The sequence below is a fragment of the Schistocerca nitens genome, chromosome 1 (assembly GCF_023898315.1).
Source record: "Schistocerca nitens isolate TAMUIC-IGC-003100 chromosome 1, iqSchNite1.1, whole genome shotgun sequence".
NCBI classification, from domain to species: domain Eukaryota; kingdom Metazoa; phylum Arthropoda; class Insecta; order Orthoptera; family Acrididae; genus Schistocerca; species Schistocerca nitens.
Genome location: NC_064614.1, coordinates 169,091,739 through 169,113,623, shown reverse-complemented (window position 1 = coordinate 169,113,623; position 21,885 = coordinate 169,091,739). Strand labels below are relative to the sequence as shown.

At 43.5% G+C, this 21,885-nt stretch overlaps 1 protein-coding gene across 1 annotated transcript in view; it reads left to right on the top strand.

Annotated features, from left to right (window-relative positions):
• The first annotated feature begins 3,597 nt into the window (after window positions 1-3,597).
• LOC126234570 (rap guanine nucleotide exchange factor 6-like) overlaps window positions 3,598-21,885 on the top strand; it is a 224,819-nt gene continuing 206,531 nt past the window's right edge. The window contains exon 1 of the mRNA XM_049943316.1: window positions 3,598-3,732. Coding sequence (XP_049799273.1) covers window positions 3,598-3,732 — 135 coding nt within the window. The remainder of the gene's footprint in view (window positions 3,733-21,885) is intronic.

Below are 21,885 nucleotides of genomic sequence, written 5' to 3'. Positions count from 1 at the left end.
ACCCAGACGCATGTCACCCAATAGGTCATTGCGTTGTAGCCTATCTAGGGGCTTCATTTGTTGCACATTTTGAATCCTCTGAGAACATCAGAGTAAAATGCGCCGCAAAACGTTTCGTTCTATTGACTGGTGGGAAATAACTCGCGTGACACAGCTCGAGCACTGGCTGTATAAGTTGCAGTACGTACTGCACAGTCGGCTTTAGCTACAGAAACTTCAACTGCCATAGGAATGGGGCGCCTCCTTCTCATTGCTGTACTATCTAATTCACCTTTTCCTTCAGATTTCTTGATCATGTTCTCTAGCGCAATTTTAATATGGGGCCACTTCGTAGCTGTTTGAGGGCGATATTCCCGTAAGGTAGCGGTGGTACATTGCTGCCGTTCTCATAAAACAGCCTTACCAGTAGTGCAGTCTTTCTTCTCAACAGCCCGTTGTGTTTTGTAAGGAAATCTAAATCTTCCTAATCCTTTACACCAAGCGACAAAAACACTGACATCAAAATAGAAAACACTTACCTTTCTGACTGCTTACAGCGCCATATTTTCACCCAGTGACAAAATGTGGAACTATTGCATTTTTTCCTACTCCGTTAGCGCACCAATTAATGAATATAACTAAGATGTTTCATCGTACTGCAGTGTATGCAACCTGCACTGCAGCTCTCGCAACACTGGTACTTAACCGCTGTTGCTTGTATGGAGTTCCCAAACATCTACAGTATGTTGCAATAGAAACATTTCTAAGTTATCGTTCTATCTATTTTCTATAAGGTTGGGCTATCACATTTCAATCCTTCATATGGTTTTTCCATCTGTGAATCACATGAGTTTTTTCCCCCCTCACTGCAGATACATGGAGTTTTTGTAGTAAACCCAGAAAGTCTTAAAGGCATAAGAACTGTTAACAAAAAGCAGGAAATCTAGGAAAGCTTACAAATCTATAACACAATGCAGCGCTTCAGCAACCGTGAATTGTTGAATTCCCGGTAAATTCAGCATTCAGCCTTCAGTTTCAAGGTAATTTTTTTTTTTTTTTAGTTTACCTAGGTTTCGATGCCAACCTATAAATTAATCTATACGAACACACATTAAACATTGAAATACATCGTCAATCTAATTTCTTAATAAGGAAAATCGTGAAAGAATTATCATTTTGAGGGCCAAACGTTGGCCATGTCACAGAATAAAACTAATGCAGATTAAAGACGCATAATCATAAGATCATGTCTCAATACTAAAAACAATAAGAAAAACTTAGACGGAGCTACGCCGGGCCAGGAATAAGGGTCACACATAAGCAACAAGGGAACTAGGTGTCGCGAGCAATTCCGCGGCGAGGCTCGGCCAGCGGCCAAGCGGATGAGCAAGCGCTAGAGACAAGCTGTCTCAAAATTACTTAGCGCAACGTAAATTGTAAACAAAATGTGATAGGAAACAGTCCTACAAACGTCTCTGGACAGAAGATGGACCATGACGTAGGTGAAGATGCTAACTGATATGTGGACACGCATGTCATTTTGGTATAGTCAAGTCCAGCAGCTGCATCAGATGTTGGCACAGCAGACTATTAATGTAGATTGCAGTGCCGCCACCAGCCATTGCCCTGTCAGTGCGATAGTTGCAGCAGTTCCTGTTTTTCGCAGATGACACTGATGTTTATGGCTTCATGGTGAAAGACGTCTGGGCGAACAGACCGTTGGCATTCCACGCGCAAACGATGAGGGTGTTACCGATACAGCTGTTAGTGGTACGCTAGAGCTACGGACTGGACGGCCGCTGTGACAAAAGACGAACAGAAGTTTGTGTATCTCCTTTTTGAGGGTCCACAGGAGCGATTGGACTTAAGTCATATCGCTGTAATTGACAGTTGCCACATAAATTGGAGCAGGAGTGGAGCTAGGGACCACTGGCACAGCTGGAACTGCTGACAGTGGCTGGGCAGGATGGACTGGCTGCTGGTCAGTATGCTGAGCAAGGGTTTGGTGGTGATGGGATGCTCTGCCATATGACTGCAGCCATAGGGAGTAGTGGTAACATTGGGAAGAATTTGATATTTCAGGATGGTGAAGAGGCTGGAATTACCGAACCATCAGCTTAACAGTTCATGCATCAAAGTTGATTACAAGAATAATATACAGGAAAGCGGAAAAGAAATCTAAGTGTGTGCTAAATGACGATCAGTTTGGCTTTAGGAACGGTAAAGGCACGAGCGAAGCAAATGGTTCAAATGACTCTGAGCACTACGAGACTTAACATCTGAGGTCATCAGTCCCCTAGAACTTAGAACTACTTAACCTAAGGACATCACACACATCCATGCCCTAGACAGGATTCGAACCTGCGACCGTAGCGGTCGCTCGGTTCCAGACTGGAGCTCCTAGAACCGCTCGACCACTCCGGCAGGCGGAGAGAAGCAGTTCTGACGTTGCGGTTGATAATGGAATCAAGAACGGGACCGCCAGCATAGCAACCTCCGCCGGACAGCGATCTGACACATCCGCCGCATCTTCGCTCCGATCTCACCTCTAATTGTTCATTCAGATATGAGAAGCAGGATAATCCAGAATGTGGTAGTTCTCGAATGGTAGCTTCAGATACATACTAGTTATGTTACAGAGTCCAGTGGTCTATTTCGCTATATAAAAACTGTGCATTTCCTCACTAAACAGTAGAATCCCACATAAGACTCTAGAGTTAGATTTCTGTATTGGTAGGCCACATACCAACTGTGCTCCATACCTCCATATCCGGCGAAGTAGGTTTTTGAGATTTCCTTTTCTCCATTCCAAATGAAACGTATGCAAATCTGGTGGCGTGTTTGTTTCCTTCTCATCTTGCAAAGTTTTAAAGCGAAATAGCTTATAGCAAACTATGCATTAAAAATGTGATTAGTACCATTCATCGCCTTAGTTTCCACATCGGCAGGGTGGTCGGAACGTACTCTCTAGCGTTAGTAGTCTCGACCTGTAAGAATTAAAAGGGTTTTTAAGACTTTTGTTGATTTACATTCCTTGTTACCCTTTACCGATTTACTTACTTACCTTCCCACATGATGTAGTTACTTTTCCCACATGTCTTTTCTCCCAGTAAAGCTGCAACACCTATTCAGTTTCAGGTGGCTTCTTCGGACGACTCGGCATGGTGGACGTAACCGTCTGTGGAGACAGTCGTTAATGACCCACACGCACCACTCCCGGGGTGGTGCAACACGACCGAGCGGCCCGGGAACGCGGATCAACCAGGGGTCTTGTCCGCCATCTACTACTCCAGACGACGGCAAAGTGTGCTCAGTGATTTCTCCAGTTTCACATATTCATCTTTAGTGTTCACATTAGCTGTGATAGTGAATCATTCTCCCTCGAAATACGTAGTGCGTTTCGCGTCGAAGTGCTCTGAATAAGGATGGTGTGAAGTATCTCCGCAGTGGGCGTGGTACCCGCTGTAAAAGTGTAACGTGTGACATTATTTGTGCCTGCGGAGTCAGCGGCGGCAGGAGGGATGGTGATTCCCCGCGGCGCGCTGTTTCGGGCGGCGGCCGCATGAGGCCGCCCTCTGCGGCTGTGGCGGCGCTGCATCGCGATGCCATGTGGCGGCTATGAGGGCCGACGGGGAAACCCCTTTCCCGCCCCTCTACAAAGGCCCACCGCCGTGTGCAGCCATGGACGCAGAGCGCGTGGACCCAGCCTTCTGCCGCGCCCTGCGGACCGATCCCTGCCGACGCTCCATACAGGTGACTGCCAACACAATTTTAATGTTCTTGGTTTTTCACCAGGTTCCACCTGGCCAGTTTCGTAGCAACACTTGGCTTATATCGCACTATTTACTGCAAAATGGAGACGATCTGGGAATGAGATCGCTAAAGTTTGCGCCAAAAATATTATTAATCATAGCAAAACCGTAGATAGAGGCGTAGTGGTACCTCCATTAAAATAACGAAGTAATAGACAGTTTAGCATGGAAGGAGGTGACACAGTAGGTTCTGGTTTCTCTGTATGTGTGCCTCCATGAAAACACACACACACACGACTGTGGTAGCAACACCTGTACGTTTGCTAACAGCATACATTGGGATGTGCTGCCCATTAACTCGCAGTATTGGGTTTGCGTGGTGGGATGGCGCACTTTGTCAACTGATATAGAACATCGTAAATTAAACACGCTGCACAATCAATCAATCCAAACATTGAATACGGGCAGGATTGTTAAGTTACCGGCCGCAGAGATCTTCCTAAACTGATCGCTCTCATATACTGGATGAATACAGTCTGGTTAATTTGCGAACCGCGAGTTACGCTGCCTCACGACTTCTAACAGCAATACGTGTGGTATGAAATCGGCGGATAAAAATACTTAGTGTGTGGGGGGGGGGGGGGGGGGTGGTATTTGTGTTGCATCGCTGGTACGTTCATGGCTCCTTCCACGGAAAGTGCCATCGACGAGCCAACAAATCATGTTGCAAAACGGAGTCAACTTAAGGGCAACACGCCATTCAAACATCCACAACAGCAGCAGCATCCCTATATTACAGTGGGACGGAAAGTTTTTTCTTGCTTTGTAACCAAAAGGTGCTACCTGTCAATTACGATATGCTGTTGCAATAAAGCAAAGCGCACACACTGTAACTGCCGTAAACTTCATAGTTCCGAAGATATAATAAAAATGCAGGTTCAGTTTTAACGGTCCATCGTCGAGGGCGTAAGCGTATTACAAAAATTTCCTTATCATGGTCTTCATTATTGTCGACATAGTAACCCAAAGATATTAACTTTCCGCGAAGTTTCTACAGCAATTAATCTTTGGTCCTAATAACAGATAAAATCTGAGCATCCTAATCGCCGTGAGGTAGTCCATCCAACTTTCAAAAATCAACTTCACTTAATCCACAATATATTCCACTGACTCAAGTCGTAACAGTTACCTTCACATAAACTTTTCGGCTGAACACTTCAAAATTGTCACTTTTTATCCACTTCATTACAGTGAAATCATAGTGTTATAAATAGCCACGTATCAAACATCAACAACGTGGATGAGTAAGTTTGCACGCATTCGTGACTAAAGCTGAACATGAACTCGCTCGATCTTTACAGTATCAATTCCATACAAAATCTTTTTCACTTTTTAATATTTTTTTCCATTATTACGGCAATGTTACGTGAGTCGCTTCGGGACGTCTCCTTTGGAACTCGACCGTCGTTGTCAAGTTTCTGATGGCCGGTAACTCCATGTGACGAGGGAAGACTTTGCCTTCCGCCACTGCAAGGCCGCCACTCGTATTATGAAACAAAATTAATTTTATATTGTTACGTTTATTTTTATCATATCGAAACACCATAACAAACCTGCATCTACTTACATTCCATGTGTCACGTGGCGGGAACAAATCGATGGCACAGCGCTCCAAACACTGTAACACCACAAAATTACATGAAAAGAAAAAAAAATCTAGTTCAGTTCTTTGTTTCGTAAGCTCCTGGTCTGTTGGTCTACTTGCACATAATCGGGTACCGTTAATGCATCAAAAAGTGATATCAAATAGATGCTTCACCATAGTCTGGTTGGTATGTCCATATAAGCACTACACAACAGTTGGAATAGGTACTTCACTGTTATTTAATTTAATCACACTATTGTCCGCCCCCGGTAGCTGAGTGGTCAGCGCGACAAAATGTCAATCATAAGGACCCGGGTTCGATTCCCGGCTGGGTCGGAGATTTTCTCCGCTCAGGGACTGGGTGTTGTGTTGTCCTAATCATCATTATTTTATCCCCATCGACGCGCAAGTCGCCGAAGTGGCGTCAAATCGAAAGACTTGCACCAGGCGAACGGTCTACCCGACGGGAGGCCCTAGCCGCACGACATTTCATCACACTATTTCCGTAGGGAGTTGTTTCATATAGGTCCTTCTTCTGACTTCAGGTTTTTGTGGCTGCGCCTAGTGTGTAAGGTTGATTGGTTATGGCACGGGAGATGTAACCGAGAAATACACTCCTGGAAATGGAAAAAAGAACACATTGACACCGGTGTGTCAGACCCACCATACTTGCTCCGGACACTGCGAGAGGGCTGTACAAGCAATGATCACACGCACGGCACAGCGGACACACCAGCAAGCGCGGTGTTGGCCGTCGAATGGCGCTAGCTGCGCAGCATTTGTGCACCGCCGCCGTCAGTGTCAGCCAGTTTGCCGTGGCATACGGAGCTCCATCGCAGTCTTTAACACTGGTAGCATGCCGCGACAGCGTGGACGTGAACCTTATGTGCAGTTGACGGACTTTGAGCGAGGGCGTATAGTGGGCATGCGGGAGGCCGGGTGGACGTACCGCCGAATTGCTCAACACGTGGGGCGTGAGGTCTCCACAGTACATCGATGTTGTCGCCAGTGGTCGGCGGAAGGTGCACGTGCCCGTCGACCTGGGACCGGACCGCAGCGACGCACGGATGCACGCCAAGACCGTAGGATCCTACGCAGTGCCGTAGGGGACCGCACCGCCACTTCCCAGCAAATTAGGGACACTGTTGCTCCTGGGGTATCGGCGAGGACCATTCGCAACCGTCTCCATGAAGCTGGGCTACGGTCCCGCACACCGTTAGGCCGTCTTCCGCTCACGCCCCAACATCGTGCAGCCCGCCTCCAGTGGTGTCGCGACAGGCGTGAATGGAGGGACGAATGGAGACGTGTCGTCTTCAGCGATGAGAGTCGCTTCTGCCTTGGTGCCAATGATGGTCGTATGCGTGTTTGGCGCCGTGCAGGTGAGCGCCACAATCAGGACTGCATACGACCGAGGCACACAGGGCCAACACCCGGCATCATGGTGTGGGGAGCGATCTCCTACACTGGCCGTACACCACTGGTGATCGTCGAGGGGACACTGAATAGTGCACGGTACATCCAAACCGTCATCGAACCCATCGTTCTACCATTCCTAGACCGGCAATGGAACTTGCTGTTCCAACAGGACAATGCACGTCCGCATGTATCCCGTGCCACCCAACGTGCTCTAGAAGGTGTAAGTCAACTACCCTGGCCAGCAAGATCTCCGGATCTGTCCCCCATTGAGCATGTTTGGGACTGGATGAAGCGTCGTCTCACGCGGTCTGCACGTCCAGCACGAACGCTGGTTCAACTGAGGCGCCAGGTGGAAATGACATGGCAAGCCGTTCCACAGGACTACATCCAGCATCTCTACGATCGTCTCCATGGGAGAATAGCAGCCTGCATTGCTGCGAAACGTGGATATACACTGTACTAGTGCCGACATTGTGCATGCTCTGTTGCCTGTGTCTATGTGCCTGTGGTTCTGTCAGTGTGATCATGTGATGTATCTGACCCCAGGAATGTGTCAATAAAGTTTCCCCTTCCTGGGACAATGAATTCACGGTGTTCTTATTTCAATTTCCAGGAGTGTATTTCAGTTACATGTCAAAATATAAGCGGAAAAGCTTCCAGCGAAGCTTCGTAGGTGGCAGACCTACATCCGATAGGGAAAGGGGGGAGGTGTAGTGTATTGTAGTGGTATTGTATTGTATTGTATTTTAACCGGGGGCCTAGAAACGACGGTGAGGCTCCGTCCCCGCCGCAGCCGCAGTGGTCCGCAACTCGACGACGACGACGACGACGACGACGACGACGACGACTACCGCAGTCCACTTCACCCCTCCGCCGCCCCACACAGAACCCAGGGTTACTGTGCGGTTCGGCCCCCAGTGGACCCCCTCCCCAGGGAACGTCTCACACCATACGAGTGTAACCCCTAAGTTTGCGTTGTAGAGTTTGCCCAGCAATCGCCGACATAGTGTGTCTGAGGCGGAATAGGTGAACCAGCCCGCATTCACCGAGGCAGATGGAAAACCGCCTAAAAACCATCCACAGACTGGCCGGTTTATCGGACCTCGACACAAATCCGCCGGGCGGATTCGTGCCGGGGACCAGGCGCTCCTTCCCGCCCAGAAAGCCGTGCGTTAGACTGCACGGCCAACCGGGTGGGCTGGGAAGGGGGGGAGGGGGGGGGGGACGCAACGACGGGAGGTTAATTTGTAAAATATCGTGTGTTTGGACCCATCTGGCACTGCGTTAGCATTCGAAGGTCAGCCAAGGCACCAGCATGTGGTCACCACGGCACCAGCATGTGGTCACCACTTCACGATAAGCCAAAGAGGCAAAGGTTCAAGGCCGCACTCAGGAAAAATCAGGCTAAGAATCTTCTCCATTAGGCGGATATTTAGTTCGTCATGTGGAGACAGAATACCTCAGGAAGCTAGAAAAATAATTCCAGAATAAAATTTTCACTCCGCAGCGGAGTGTGAGCTGATATGAAACTTCCTGGTAGAGCACTTGCCCGCGAAAGGCAGCAGGCTCAGAGTTAGAATCTCGGTCCGGCACAGAGTTGTAATTTGCCAGGAAGTTACATTTTAGAAACTTGATGATGGCGTAAACAATCATATCCGAGGGGGGGAAAGACGCATAATAAGCATATATAAGGACAGAGACGGCCAGTATCAAAGCAGATTATTGAAGTAACAGTGAGATTGTGCATGTGCGTGCGCTTCTACTATAACACACAAGGCGAATATGTCCAGGTCATAGTTACAAATATAAGAGAAAGAACTAGCTTTTCGGCTTACATGACAACTTCAACAACATATAAATCTAAACGTCTTGACATACTGGTGCTTATTTGTTAGTATTACTACCCATGTCATGTAATACAATGCATCGTGTCAAGTAACAGGTCATTTGGTATAAAAAGGCACATGAAATTTGCCATTTAATGTAATACGACGTGTCGTAAAACTTCAGGGTGCCTGCATCCCCAATATGCGACACTTGCTATTAGATGCACCCCACTCTGATTCTTCATATTGTATATGCATCCCACCCGCAGAAGCACCTATATTCGTGTCTACTTGTTGTGACACCCCTTTATCGTACATGCAACAGGGATGTGTTTGGGGGAGAAAAAAGAAATCAAGGCCCCCACCCACCCAGAAATCACATTGTTTACCACCCCTCTCCCCCCTCCAGGAACAAATCCAATCCAGCCATTGTATCTCCGCAGAAACACTTCATTAGCTGTTCCATGTATGCCCTTGGATTTCGGGCGCAGGATCAAGCACTTTAGCCTGTAAATTGCAAGTGCGCCAACGGTTTGTAGCAAAGAGCGTAATGCATTGAGAAACTACGGTTAAGTCATGAAATAGTTGGGATAGTTCAAGATGTTTTGATTTAAATACCCTTGAAGTTACCAAATACGCCAAAAACGTTCCCTTCTTTTATATCCCTAACTCGGCATGGGACATGCTCGTCTTTTTATGCCACCATAGCAGTTTTCATTGTGGTTTCCAACATTGTCTACCATAATTTCGACACTAGACCGCTATAGTTTGGCAACTGTTATGGGTCGTTTTTGACTCTGGCGACGACTTACCCAGCACAGATCTTCTATTGTATTTCGAGCCATGGTGCTTTAGTTGGATATCGTTAGTCTGGCTCCTCTACGGTTACCTACCTGGTATGGTTGAACCTGTCCAGTATAGCCTACTGGATCCTCAGAGCACGCCAACCTCACCCCCAAGTCAGGGTCACAGGCCTGCAGGAGTTTCTTGTTTTATTTATTTTTAATTTTTAAATTTATTTTTTATATTTCTAGTTCCTTGGTTTTATAATTATAGAGTTGATTCATACATTCGTGAAGCTGTATACGCAAAAAAAGTATGAAAAACTATCACAAATACGTAATACAGTACACAGAATAGCAGCAAATACTGAACAAAATATTAACTACTGTGCGAAGTCTGTAGGAATAACGTAAGTAAATAGTTTCTATTATGTACAAAAATTTGTAATTGAGCATATTACATAAATACAATTACAACCTGGAAGGTTTCTGCAGCTATTGAAAAGCATACATCTTTTTATTACATCTCATTTTAAAATGCTTCTCATTGTTTATTTCAAGTATGCAATAATAAAAATAGAAAGTTAAGCAACAGCTCGTAGAGCAGCTCACACGACTTAGTTTTGGTGCAGACTGTAGCAATAACTAATTCATAAGTATGAGAATGATTGGCTGAAATAAGCAGAAAAACTGCGAAACAAATTATGCATAAACTGTCCAATCACGTACAAAAATTGTAGTTCAAGCATCGAGAATTTTTCTGTGTTTCTAATTACATATGACGTACAACTCTCATATATTGGGGTGGAGAATGCCATAGCGTTTATAATAAAATGACATACTGGTTCCTCATGCACACACATAACTACAACCATATCAAAATTACGTGATAGTAACGTCCGTAACTTGTTGCTACAGTGTTGCCACATCGGCTACCGGCTACCACTCCATTAGAGGCGACATTCAAACACGGCGCAATTTTGAAAGTGACGACCACGAGATATGTCCGAAATGCGAGATGCTGTCAGCTTATTTTAAGTGACTAATGACGGAATTGGGGCAGACGACGCATAATGTACCAGTGAATTATCCGATGCTAATCTCAAACTCGTGATGTGCAATGTATCCCATAAGACGGCGGTCAACAATTTGTGGCCCAACTAAAATCGCAGTTGCTTTGTTACGGCGATTAAAGCTAACCTCTGCGAGTAAACTCAGACAAAAATCAGTTTCGGCGCTAAAAGCAAACTAATTTCTCGCTGTCATTGGTTACTTGAAACTATCCTCTCACCCGCTAACACGGCCTGCGCATTACGAACAGATAAGCAGTCCTCGTTGGCACATGGTTGCAGACTACAGGCGGCACAGGCAGATCCCAAGCAAAAAGTGGTACATGAAAAGATAAGAATAAATAAAAAAGGTCAGTACGATGATGAAAATTAGGATTTGAAGTAAAAAATTACATTCAAACCAATTAATTGAATTAAAATGAAATCTTGATTAGATTTCAAAATAAATATTCATGATGTTCGAAGAAGATGGGAACCTACGACCTTCTACACCTCTAAAGACACGCTTCTATGCTAACCATGCGCTATGTCACAACTCTGGGTTCAGCAGTTACATTTATGACTGTGGTAGCTCAGTCGCAATTATGAATCGCACACATCAAATATTCGGCCTCACGCAATTCTTGCGAAGCGTATCTAATGTAAGCTGATCTCCGTGATTATCATGACCATACATGTGCCACTGAGTCGTGTCTTGTGCACAAGTATCCAGTAGTGTTTGGTTAGTGGTGTGAGTGTGTCACACACATATACATGAAGTATGAAATAAATGTGCAAGACCCATGATTCCTCACCCAAACACCCCAAATAAGAATGCAGGGCAAGGAATTGGACGTGGATTAACAGGTTTGTCTTATCACCATGTTGCTTTAGACCGCACCATCGTTCCATTATTAAAGCATGTGTGGTTTCTCTCACACACACACACACACACACACACACACATATATATATATATATATATATATACACCAGGTACACCATTCGTAGATTGCTTTTTTTCTTATTCATTTTTAAATGTATGTGTGATGCCATCTGTCTCCCTCCGTATAAATAAAATTCCACACATTATTACACAGGGGCATGTGGGCATCTCAGCTTGATTTCATTTTTCTGGGAGCAGATAGTGCTGTGCTTCTAATAGTTAACTCTTCTGTGCTTCTAATAGTTAACTCTTCTTAGTACAAACTTAGTGCTTTCTAGGAAAGTATCCAAGATACCTCCAGGCACATAGATCTAGTTCTTACGTCTTAAAATTTCGGATATTTTGAACATACAGATACAGGTATCCTGTATGACCATGTCGTATCCTCATTTTGCCACATTTTTGACATTCAACCACATTTTTCTACATTCAAATTTTCCCACGTTTTCCCACAGTGAAAAGTGTATACATCGTCTTACTACTTAAATTACCGTCCGGCTGTGATCTACTGTCAAATGCACCCTTAGTAACGACAAGCAAGACTTCCTTCAAGTGTCAACACACGTCACACTAAGTGCCAAAGCCAACGCTAAAACCCAAGCAAGTGTGTGGTTCGCTGTGGAGCTTTTGTGTTGACGATATTCTGTTCACAAAAAAAGGTGCACGCACTCGCACGTGTCAGTTGTTCCTGTTTCGAGAGCCGGCTTCTCGAGGGAGTCTCTGGTGGGTTCAGAATAGCTTACTATGAAATGGAAGACCGGGTTTGAAAACTCTTCCGCACAGTAACCATGGTACCTACTTTGAATAGCAGTACTGCAGGATTTTCAGTGTGTGTTGCTCAAAATTTCACTTGAGTTTCCCAGTCATCGTTCCGTTTTGCCACCATTTCCATTAACGAATATGGAAAAGTATTTGCCGTAACATCTCCACTTTGAAATCGTTCCTTCGCCTCCTCCTTCGCTTCTTCCTTCACATAAGCCTCAAAATAAAGTTTGTTTTAAATTTAAATTTGTTTAACTGGCGAGAAACAAACCTTAGACTTCCTTTCCACTGCACCCATTATAGCATACCGAGCCTTCGAATAAGATTTCCTGCGTTTTTCATGAACAGAAATAACTCGCCCAACATGCTTACCAACCTTTCTCACCTTGATTCTCTTTATAAACGTTCGTATTTCTTTCTCTGCGCTGTCATCTATCCCGTCCACGACACTTCCAGTGCCAATAAAACGGGCATTAAACTGAGTTCCGCAGATGAACATAACTAAACAAAGGTCAGCTCACGACTGAAGCCTTTAAGGAGCATAACTAATAAGTTTCAGACAATGATGGAGAAACAAAGTGTTACTGTAGAGTAAACCAACAAAAATGAGAATGGATACAAACACTTCAGCTGAAAGTAAAAACTGATGGTCGTTTACCGTGTGATTTACATATCACTAAATGACAATATTTTCTAACCAGTTAGGTTTTTTCACTTCCTTTGACCTTTTCCAAATTCAGTTTGATGCTCTACAACGTTTCTTCTAGCAAATTTAGGGTCAAATTGCCCAATCCTCAAATACGACATATAATGGCGAAAAGATGATTTTCGAAAAGAATGAAAGTAACAGTCTCTGAGCTAGGATTCTTTTAGGAAATTTTAATCACAGCAACGTCTTGCTGCTCATCCGTTGCGGAAGTTAATTTCGAAGAAACCTTGAGGTGGTGTGAAATTTTATTGGTTTTCTTTAAATCACGTCTGAAGCTTTTCTGATGTGGGGAGAAACTCAGGTTCGCCGCATCAGAGGCCTACTGCAGGGGTCAAAAGTTTCTAGAATTCTACCAATTTTTAAGGCAACCTTTCTTTTGGAATTAACTGAACGCATGAAATAATGGCTCATACTGCCGAAAGAAATTTTGTTTTCTGTGAAATGGGCTCTACACACCAAGCACAATAAAGTATAAAAGGCTAAAGCTGCCACGAATGAAAATGTAGTACCAAATGTAATCAATAGATGCCAAAGCTATTTAATAGCCATTGCTGTTAACAAATGACGATTCCACTCGCATATTCCTGTGTTGCAACAACGGCCGGGGCAACAGATGTTTGTAACAGTTTGAGTGGAAAAATACTTCTCAGGAATAAGGAAAAAGCTGAAAAATGAAGGGAATGAATACACAAGTTCAGGTAATAAATGTATTCCTACGAAAACTTGCAGCACAGCAGGTAAATCTCATTACTGATACATAACCCATGCCACAACTGGGCAGAATGTTTCTTCAACAGTTAACAGATGTATTGTTCCGGAAGATGTAAAGGACACGATACAGCAATCGAGACAAAGCCATTTATTGTCAGTAACATGAATGAATGATAATTGAAATGCACGACGTCAACACAGAATGGCTATGTTAAGATTCGTTGTGTTTATATTACAAAGTCCGGTTGGACAAATGTAAGCTTCATGTAGTCCAGACTAGAAGTGTGTATGAAAGTGAGGCCTGGTAAGGCAACCCTATTTCGAGGGAAGGTGTAAAAGCACAGGGCATCCCTAAAAGTTAAAAAGGCACATTTGGAAGAAAGAAGATATAGAATGGAAAGGATTCAGTAGCTGACTGATAGTGGTCGCATCCAAGTTTTACAAAGGCAAAATCAACTTGAGTTATTGCTGAAAAACTAAAGAATGGCAGTTACAGCTTTTCATTGCATTTCCACTTCCTCTAAGATTTCATACCACTACAATACAATGTCTACGATTTCCTTTGGAAACTAAGAGTAGATCCGTATGCTCAACTTTCACATTAAACACATTAAATTGCAATTATGACAATTACCTGAAACTTCCTGGCAGATTAAAACTGTGTGCCGGAACTCGTGGCCTTTGCCTTTCGCGGGCAAGTGCTCCACCATCTGAGCTAACAAAGCACCACACACGCCCCGTCCTCACAGCCTTACTTCCGCCAGTATCTCGTCTCCTACCTTCCAAACTTCACAGAAGCTCTCCTGCGAACCTTGCAGAACTAAGACTCCTGGAAGAAAGGATATCGCGCAGACATGGCTTAGCCACAGCCTGGGGGATGTTTCTAGAATCTCATTCTGGATTAATTACCTGGTATACGTATCACTTTCCTTCAAATTCGTGATTTTGACAATTATCCTTGTATTTTTTTTTTTTCAAGGCTTCGGTTTTACTGGCGTAGGAGGCGACAACACGAAGGTCGTCGTAAATTGTTCATGGTTTTAGGCTTAAAAGTCAACATCATAAACTTGATCTTACACTTTGAGGGGATAAAGCACACTTCCAAGATCATAGCCGCAGCAACCAGTAAAGACAAATAATACGAGTCTCCAATAAACGGATCCGATAAAAATTTCCAGAGCAGTACTTCGCGTAATTTGTCTCGCCCAGCCGCTGCTAACACAGAAACGTGAACGTGACCTCATTAAAAGGAGAAAAAGTGAAATTACAAGATATCAGCCTCAGTAAAATTCGCAGCCCGTGTGAAAATTTGGGTCGTAATTCTGACAGTACGCAGTTACGCAAAGCTATTAAATTTTACGCGCACCGTTTGTCACAATAATGCCCAGATGCGAAGTACTCTGCAGGGCAGTTCAAACGGAGAACCAGCCTATTAGGTGATGCTGAAGGTGTGGAAAGAGGAGGATAGAGGTGTGCACATCCGGCCAACGTGTTTTAAAATGTTACAAGCAAACACACGTTATTATACGATAACAGCAGTAATAGGGTCTTGAGTGAGTGCGTAATGTCAATATTATGCACATGAACTACCAGTATAATTTTAACAGAATTGTGATACTGACATTCTGCAGATCAATAGGAGCCTCAAAATAAAGATGAATAAAGCTAACGTACTGAACTACTATGAAACGTAGTTAATGATTTTAGCTTCACTTAAACAGTATGGGCCGTAAAATCCAAAGAAAATAACGCACAGCGGTGGTGCTAGTAATGAAATAGCCCTCCTGCATTTCTATGATGATACTTACTCTTCTTACACTGCACTTGAGACTCGCAACATAATGTTATAAGCGAAGAGATCTCTCGCACTAGATACAGGTTAGAAATCACATAGTTAGACATATTGAACAAAGGCTGTTATCAACGTCCAAGCAGTGTTACACAAACGTCCTACTCCGCTGTAGAGTACTTCGCGCTCCGCATTAAGCGGCTGCTGTGGGTCGGAGCGACTGCCGGTGCAACATCAAAGCTGTACATTCAGAAGGTACGGTAAGAACTGCGTACTGTCAAAAATTTTCGCGCGGAATAGCTGTTTGAAGCTGATACTTGGCATGTGTGCTTCTCCCCCCACCCCCACCCTCTCCCCCAAATATGAGGTCAGGTAGGCGATGTTTCCTTCTAACAAGGGAACCTCCCCATCGCATCCCCCTCAAATTTAGTTATAAGTTGGCACAGTGGATAGGCCTTGAAAAACTAAACACAGATCAATCGAGAAAACAGGAAGTAGTTGTGTGGAACTATGTAGATTTTGCTTTTTTTTTCAAAGTGAGTAGTCCATGCGCAACATTGGAAACATAAAGGATAGTGTGGACTTCGGAGCGCCGTGGTCCCGTGGTTAGCGTGAGCAGCTGCGGGACGAGAGGTCCTTGGTTCAAGTCTTCCCTCGAGTGAAAAGATTAAATTTTTATAGAATCAACTTCGCGCTCCACATTTCCAGGACATGTTCAGATTTGCTTGGGCATATGCAGGATTTGACGTTCTAAGCACGGAAAAATTTGAAAACTTTAAAAACATACGTTTTGACAGAGCACAGGGAAAACTGTGCGACTGTGAAATTATTGCATTCATTTGTTGCAGTTTGTGACAAACTTTTGTTTTCGTCACTTTTTTGGAAGTGATTATCACATTCACAAGAAAACCTAAATCGGGCAAGGTAGAAGAATCCTTTCACTCATTCGCCAAGTGTACAACTTACGTGGGTCGACAACATATTCCTGTCATGTGACACACATGCCGTCACCAGTGTAGTATAGAATATATCAGACTTGTTTTCTTGTGGAGGAATCGGTTGACCTATGACCTAGTGATCAAATGTTTTCGATTCCCATTGGAGAGGCACGTCCTTTCGTCTACTAATCGCACGGTTTTGCGGTGCGGTCGCAAAACACACACTTAACTTATTACAGTGAACAGGGACGCCAATGAACGAACGGACAGATCATAACTTTGCGAAAATTAAGAAAATAAACTTTTCCCTCGAGGGAAGCCTTGAACCAAGCACCTCTCGTTCCGCAGCTGCTCACGCTAACCACGGGACCACGGCGCTCCTGAGCTCACAGTATCCTTGATGTTGCCTATCTTGCGCATGGACTTCTCAGTTTGTATATTCTTATTTTTTTCATAGTTCCACACAACTTTTTTACTGTTTTCTCGATTCATCTGTGTTCAGTTTTTCAAGGCCTATCCACTGTGCCAACTTATAACTAAATCTGAGGGGGGTGCGATGGGGAGGTTCCCTTGTAAGAGTGCGCAACTTCAGCCCACGGCTTGCAAAGTGAGATTTAGGGCGAACCTTAAGAGACGAAGAGAAAGGGCGAAAGAAATGGTCCATTACTACACTACATCTACATCCATACTCCGCAAGCCACCTGACTGTGTGGCGGAGGGTACCCTGAGTACCTCTATCGGTCTCCCTTCTATTCCAGTCTCGTATTGTTCGTGGAAAGGAGGATTGTCGGTATGCTTCTGTGTAGGCTCTAAGCTCTCTGATTTTATCCTCATGGTCTCTTCGCGAGATATACGTAGGAGGGAGCAATATACTGCTTGACTCTTCGGTGAAGGTATGTTCTCGAAACTTCAATAAAAGCCCGTACCGAGCTACTGAGCGTCTCTCCTGCAGAGTCTTCCACTGTAGTTTATCTATCATCTCCGTAACGCTTTCGCGATTACTAAATGATCCTGTAACGAAGCGCGCTGCTCTCCGTTGGATCTTCTCTATCTCTTCTATCAACCCTATCTGGTACGGATCCCACACTGCTGAGCAGTATTCAAGCAGTGGGCGAACAAGCGTACTGTAACCTACTTCCTTTGTTTTCGGATTGCATTTCCTTAGGATTCTTCCAATGACTCTGTCTGGCATCTGCTTTACCGACGATCAACTTCATATGATCATTCCATTTTAAATCACTCCTAATGCGTACTCCCAGATAATTTATGGAATTAACTGCTTCCAGTTGCTGACCTGCTATTTTGTAGCTAAATGATAAGGGATCTATCTTTCTATGTATTCGCAGCAAATTACACTTGTCTAGATTGAGATTCAATTGCCATTCCCTGCACCATGCGTCAATTCGCTGCAGATCCTCCTGCATTTCAGTACAATTTTCCATTGTTACAACCTCTCGATACACCACAGCATCATCTGCAAAAAGCCTCAGTGAACTTCCGATGTCATCCACAAGGTCATTTATGTATATTGTGAATAGCAACGGTCCTACGACACTCCCCTGCGGCACACCTGAAATCACTCTTACTTCGGAAGACTTCTCTCCATTGAGAATGACATGCTGCATTCTGTTATCTAGGAACTCTTCAATCACACAATTGGTCTGATAGTCCATATGCTCTTACTTTGTTCATTAAACGACTGTGGGAACTGTATCGAACGCCTTGCAGAAGTAAAGAAACACGACATCTACGTGGGAACCCGTGTCTATGGCCCTCTGAGTCTCGTGGACGAATAGCGCGAGCTAGGTTTCACACGACAGTCTTTTTCTAAACACATGCTGATTCCTACAGAGTAGATTTCTAGTCTCCAGAAAAGTCATTATACTCGAACATAATACGTGTTCCAAAATTCTACAACTGATCGACGTTAGAGATATAGGTCTATAGTTCAGCACATCTGTTCGACGTCCCATCTTGAAAACGGGGATGACCTGTGCCCTTTTCCAATCCTTTGGAACGCTACGCTCTTCTAGTGACCTACGGTACACCGCTGCAAGAAGGGGGGCAAGTTCCTTCGCGTACTCTGTGTAAAATCGAACTGGTATCCCATCAGGTCCAGCGGCCTTTCCTCTTTTGAGCGATTTTAATTGTTTTTCTATCCCTCTGTCGTCTATTTCGATATCTACCATTTTGTCATCTGTGCGACAATCTAGAGAAGGAACTACAGTGCACTCTTCCTCTGCAGGTAGAATGACACTTGTGTGGAGCCTCGAAGTAAAACGGTATTCAAGAATATCCACAATATTGTCAGGATTAGAAGGGAACTTGCTTCTGAAATTGAAATTTTTGTAATAGATATTCCTCGGGTTTTTTCTTCTTTTATGGAGTTTCTAGTTCTTACACATTATCCTAAACAAGACGAGTTACCACAGCTTAACTTGAAACATTAAAGCTGCTTCCAGAAACGAAATACTTGGAAAATGAATCTTATTTCCGTTTCTTATTTTTCAGGTCGTGAAGTTCTGATGTGGAAAATTAGCCAGTCGTGCTCTTCCTGTGACTCACGTAGAGCGAAATGTAAAGCGGTGCTGAGCTACATTGACTGTCCGCTGTGGGAATTCCGTGGCTGCTTGTAGAAACTGAGCAGAAGTGCAGTCTTTTGAGAGGAGTTAGCGAATTGTCACTTGAAACAGAAAAAAAGTGCTTGCGCTCGTAATTTACGTGTAGTGTTTCTATGCAGATGCTGAAACGGTTTTATCATAATCTTGCTCTACACACTGTTCTAAATAAATACTGGAATACCGTTGAAGTACGGTTTGATACTATTTTTTTACTAACACAAGATGAAGGAATGACTAACGAATCGCTTGAAGTACTACCTTAATACCTGCCACTGTCTCAGCAAAATAAATTAATCTGTCCAATTCCCCCGCTGTACTTAGACGTGAGTTTATTTCTCCGCTTGCAAATAACCAGACAGGCTAAGGTCCGCAAACCTACGCACAATGAGACGTACGCAACACATACAAATATGAAAGTACAATAATATTTATACGACTATGTAGGTAAGTTCTGAAAGTTACTGTGCATGGAATCAGACAGAAACGGCAACATGAAATGAATCTTGCAACTTGGTTCTCGTATACGTCAAGGTGCTGTCTTCCCGTATATTGAACAACGTCCAGCTGAAATCTGTCTCCTAAACAAAGTTTAACTACAGTGTTACTATAAGCCAACATTAACTCTGTGCAATCAGTTTACAGATTTACAGATTTACGTGAGGTTTTCCTACTCCAGTTCAGTAGATCAAAATGTTTGATTCTGAGAGAAGTGTGGTTTTCACTGAAACATATTAAATACTCCTAGACTACATTCAGAATGTAGATTAATTATTGTCCTAGTAATAACGCTCGTTGTCTACACCTACCACTGCATGGTATTGTTCAGTTCTTCGAGGAACATTCACTGGCGTGAGGGGAAAATGATTGTCCAAAGTCGAATAAACGCTTCTCTCACTTCAGATGAAGTTGCCAGCAGATAACACTCCCGAGATCTGTTACTTCGGCAGATGTTTCGCCGTCACTGGAAGGTGCATAGCTGGCGGTGAACTAAATTGTAAATTAAGTGCAAAATGCTAGTAGTTATAACTGCCACTTCACACCACCGTCCCATTGATAAAACCGCCTCTTCAAGAAAGTACAATATCTCTCTCTCTCTCTCTCTCTCTCTCTCTCTCTCTCTCTCTCTCTGGACTCCCAAGCGATAATTTGACTGACGCACTGTGTAATTTACTTGAGAACTCTTGCTTCCGGAATAAATCATACTTTGGCCCTCATAGCAAATCGTTTAACAATGGCTGATCCATTCGTTCGACTTCCACAAAGAGTTTCATACAGCTGGGTTTATACCGCCGCTGTACTCAAGTCTCTTATGTTGAATGCATTTATCTACTTAAACATGGTCTGTCAGTGCACCATACACAAAAGTTTTGCGATTTAAAACACCCACAATTCTCTTCTTTCAGACTTCCTTTAATCTTAAAACTCCGGTTGTTTCCTGCATAGAACTGTTTGCTTAATATTCAGTTCCTGAATCTTCTCTCTTGTTCCTTCCCTCTGATGCCTTCACGTCCGTGCTGAATTTAGATATTTTGGTGTCTCTTGTTACAAATTCCGTTATTTATTGGAACAATGATGCCGTGCTAACCTTCTGCCAATTTCTTCGCTCTGTTGGTCACTGCTTGCTAAAGGTGCCTAAAGGTGCTTCCACTGTCTAAATACCTCAGTTCGCTCTCCCCATCACACCACCCAGGTGTTGCCACAATGAAAATGATATCTCTCCACAAAATACAACTATTCTTCACCGCTAAGAACCTTTCTCAACTTCCCAGTCAGTCCTCAGATTTAAACATCTTGTCTTCAGTTGTCCAAACATAATATTTCGTTTATCCTTTCCAAATTTCACCACCCTTCGTTACTAAGATGATAAAAAGTTATTTGTTCACTAATAATCTGGCATGTCCCTATCGTCCATTTATACACTAACCCCATCCCACATTCAACCGTCATTTCCATTGCAATAAAATTTACAACGATTGTATATCAGTTATCGTACTAATACACTTTTACATTGGCATTACAGAAGAATCACGTGTAACACAGCATACATACATTCGTTACTTATCCTTAAATTTCCGTCGATACATATGACATAAAAAATAAGATTAAGTTGAATTAAATCATCATAACATACCGTCTACGCTAAAGATACTGTTCCAGTTGGTGGTGGAGAAAATCTGTCAGTGCCCCTATGACTTGCACTGCTGAAAACTGTTTTCGCAAATTTTTAGTATGTTCAGTTATAGTTCAGAACACTTCGGTAGAACATCAGGATCGAAATACAAAAACTGCACGTACTTTTAAAATTCAAAAAAAAAATTAAATTCCTTCCCTACAACAGCCCCGATATTATAAGTTGCTGTACATAATTGTTTTAGCAGGCCACAACTGGTACAAAAATTGTCAGAAGTCCAAATAAGTGTCCTGATTTTTTTTAATTAAATGTACACAGAAGAGTTGACGAACGTTATTTCTTCATGCTATTTTGTCAAAACTGACAGATTCAGCCCGTGGCCTTGTAAAAAATATACGTTGGCTCTTACGCAGAAGATTACAGCAACCAGCCACTTTGCTGTCATCTTCTGTGTAAGTCAACATACATATTTCTTATTGTAAATGGCACTGGCTCAACATTGTGAAGTTAAACATTCGAAGCTGGAACGTAGCTAGCGCGGCGTAAGATCCAACATACAATTCGGGGGAATCGTACAGTAAAAATCAATATCTAAGAGACCTATCTATGGCTAAGCCTTTCACTTAAAATATCTTGGCCAGAGAAGCCCACCATAATCTCTAAAGAATGGTTCATCTGAGCTACTGGTTCCTTCATACACGCATAAAGTTGAGCAACATTTAAACAAAACACACGTGGGTCCGCATATGCGGAGGGTACACAAATAATACAGTACAGTGGAACACATCATATGTAAAAAAAAAAAAAAAAAAAAAAAAAATTTACATTG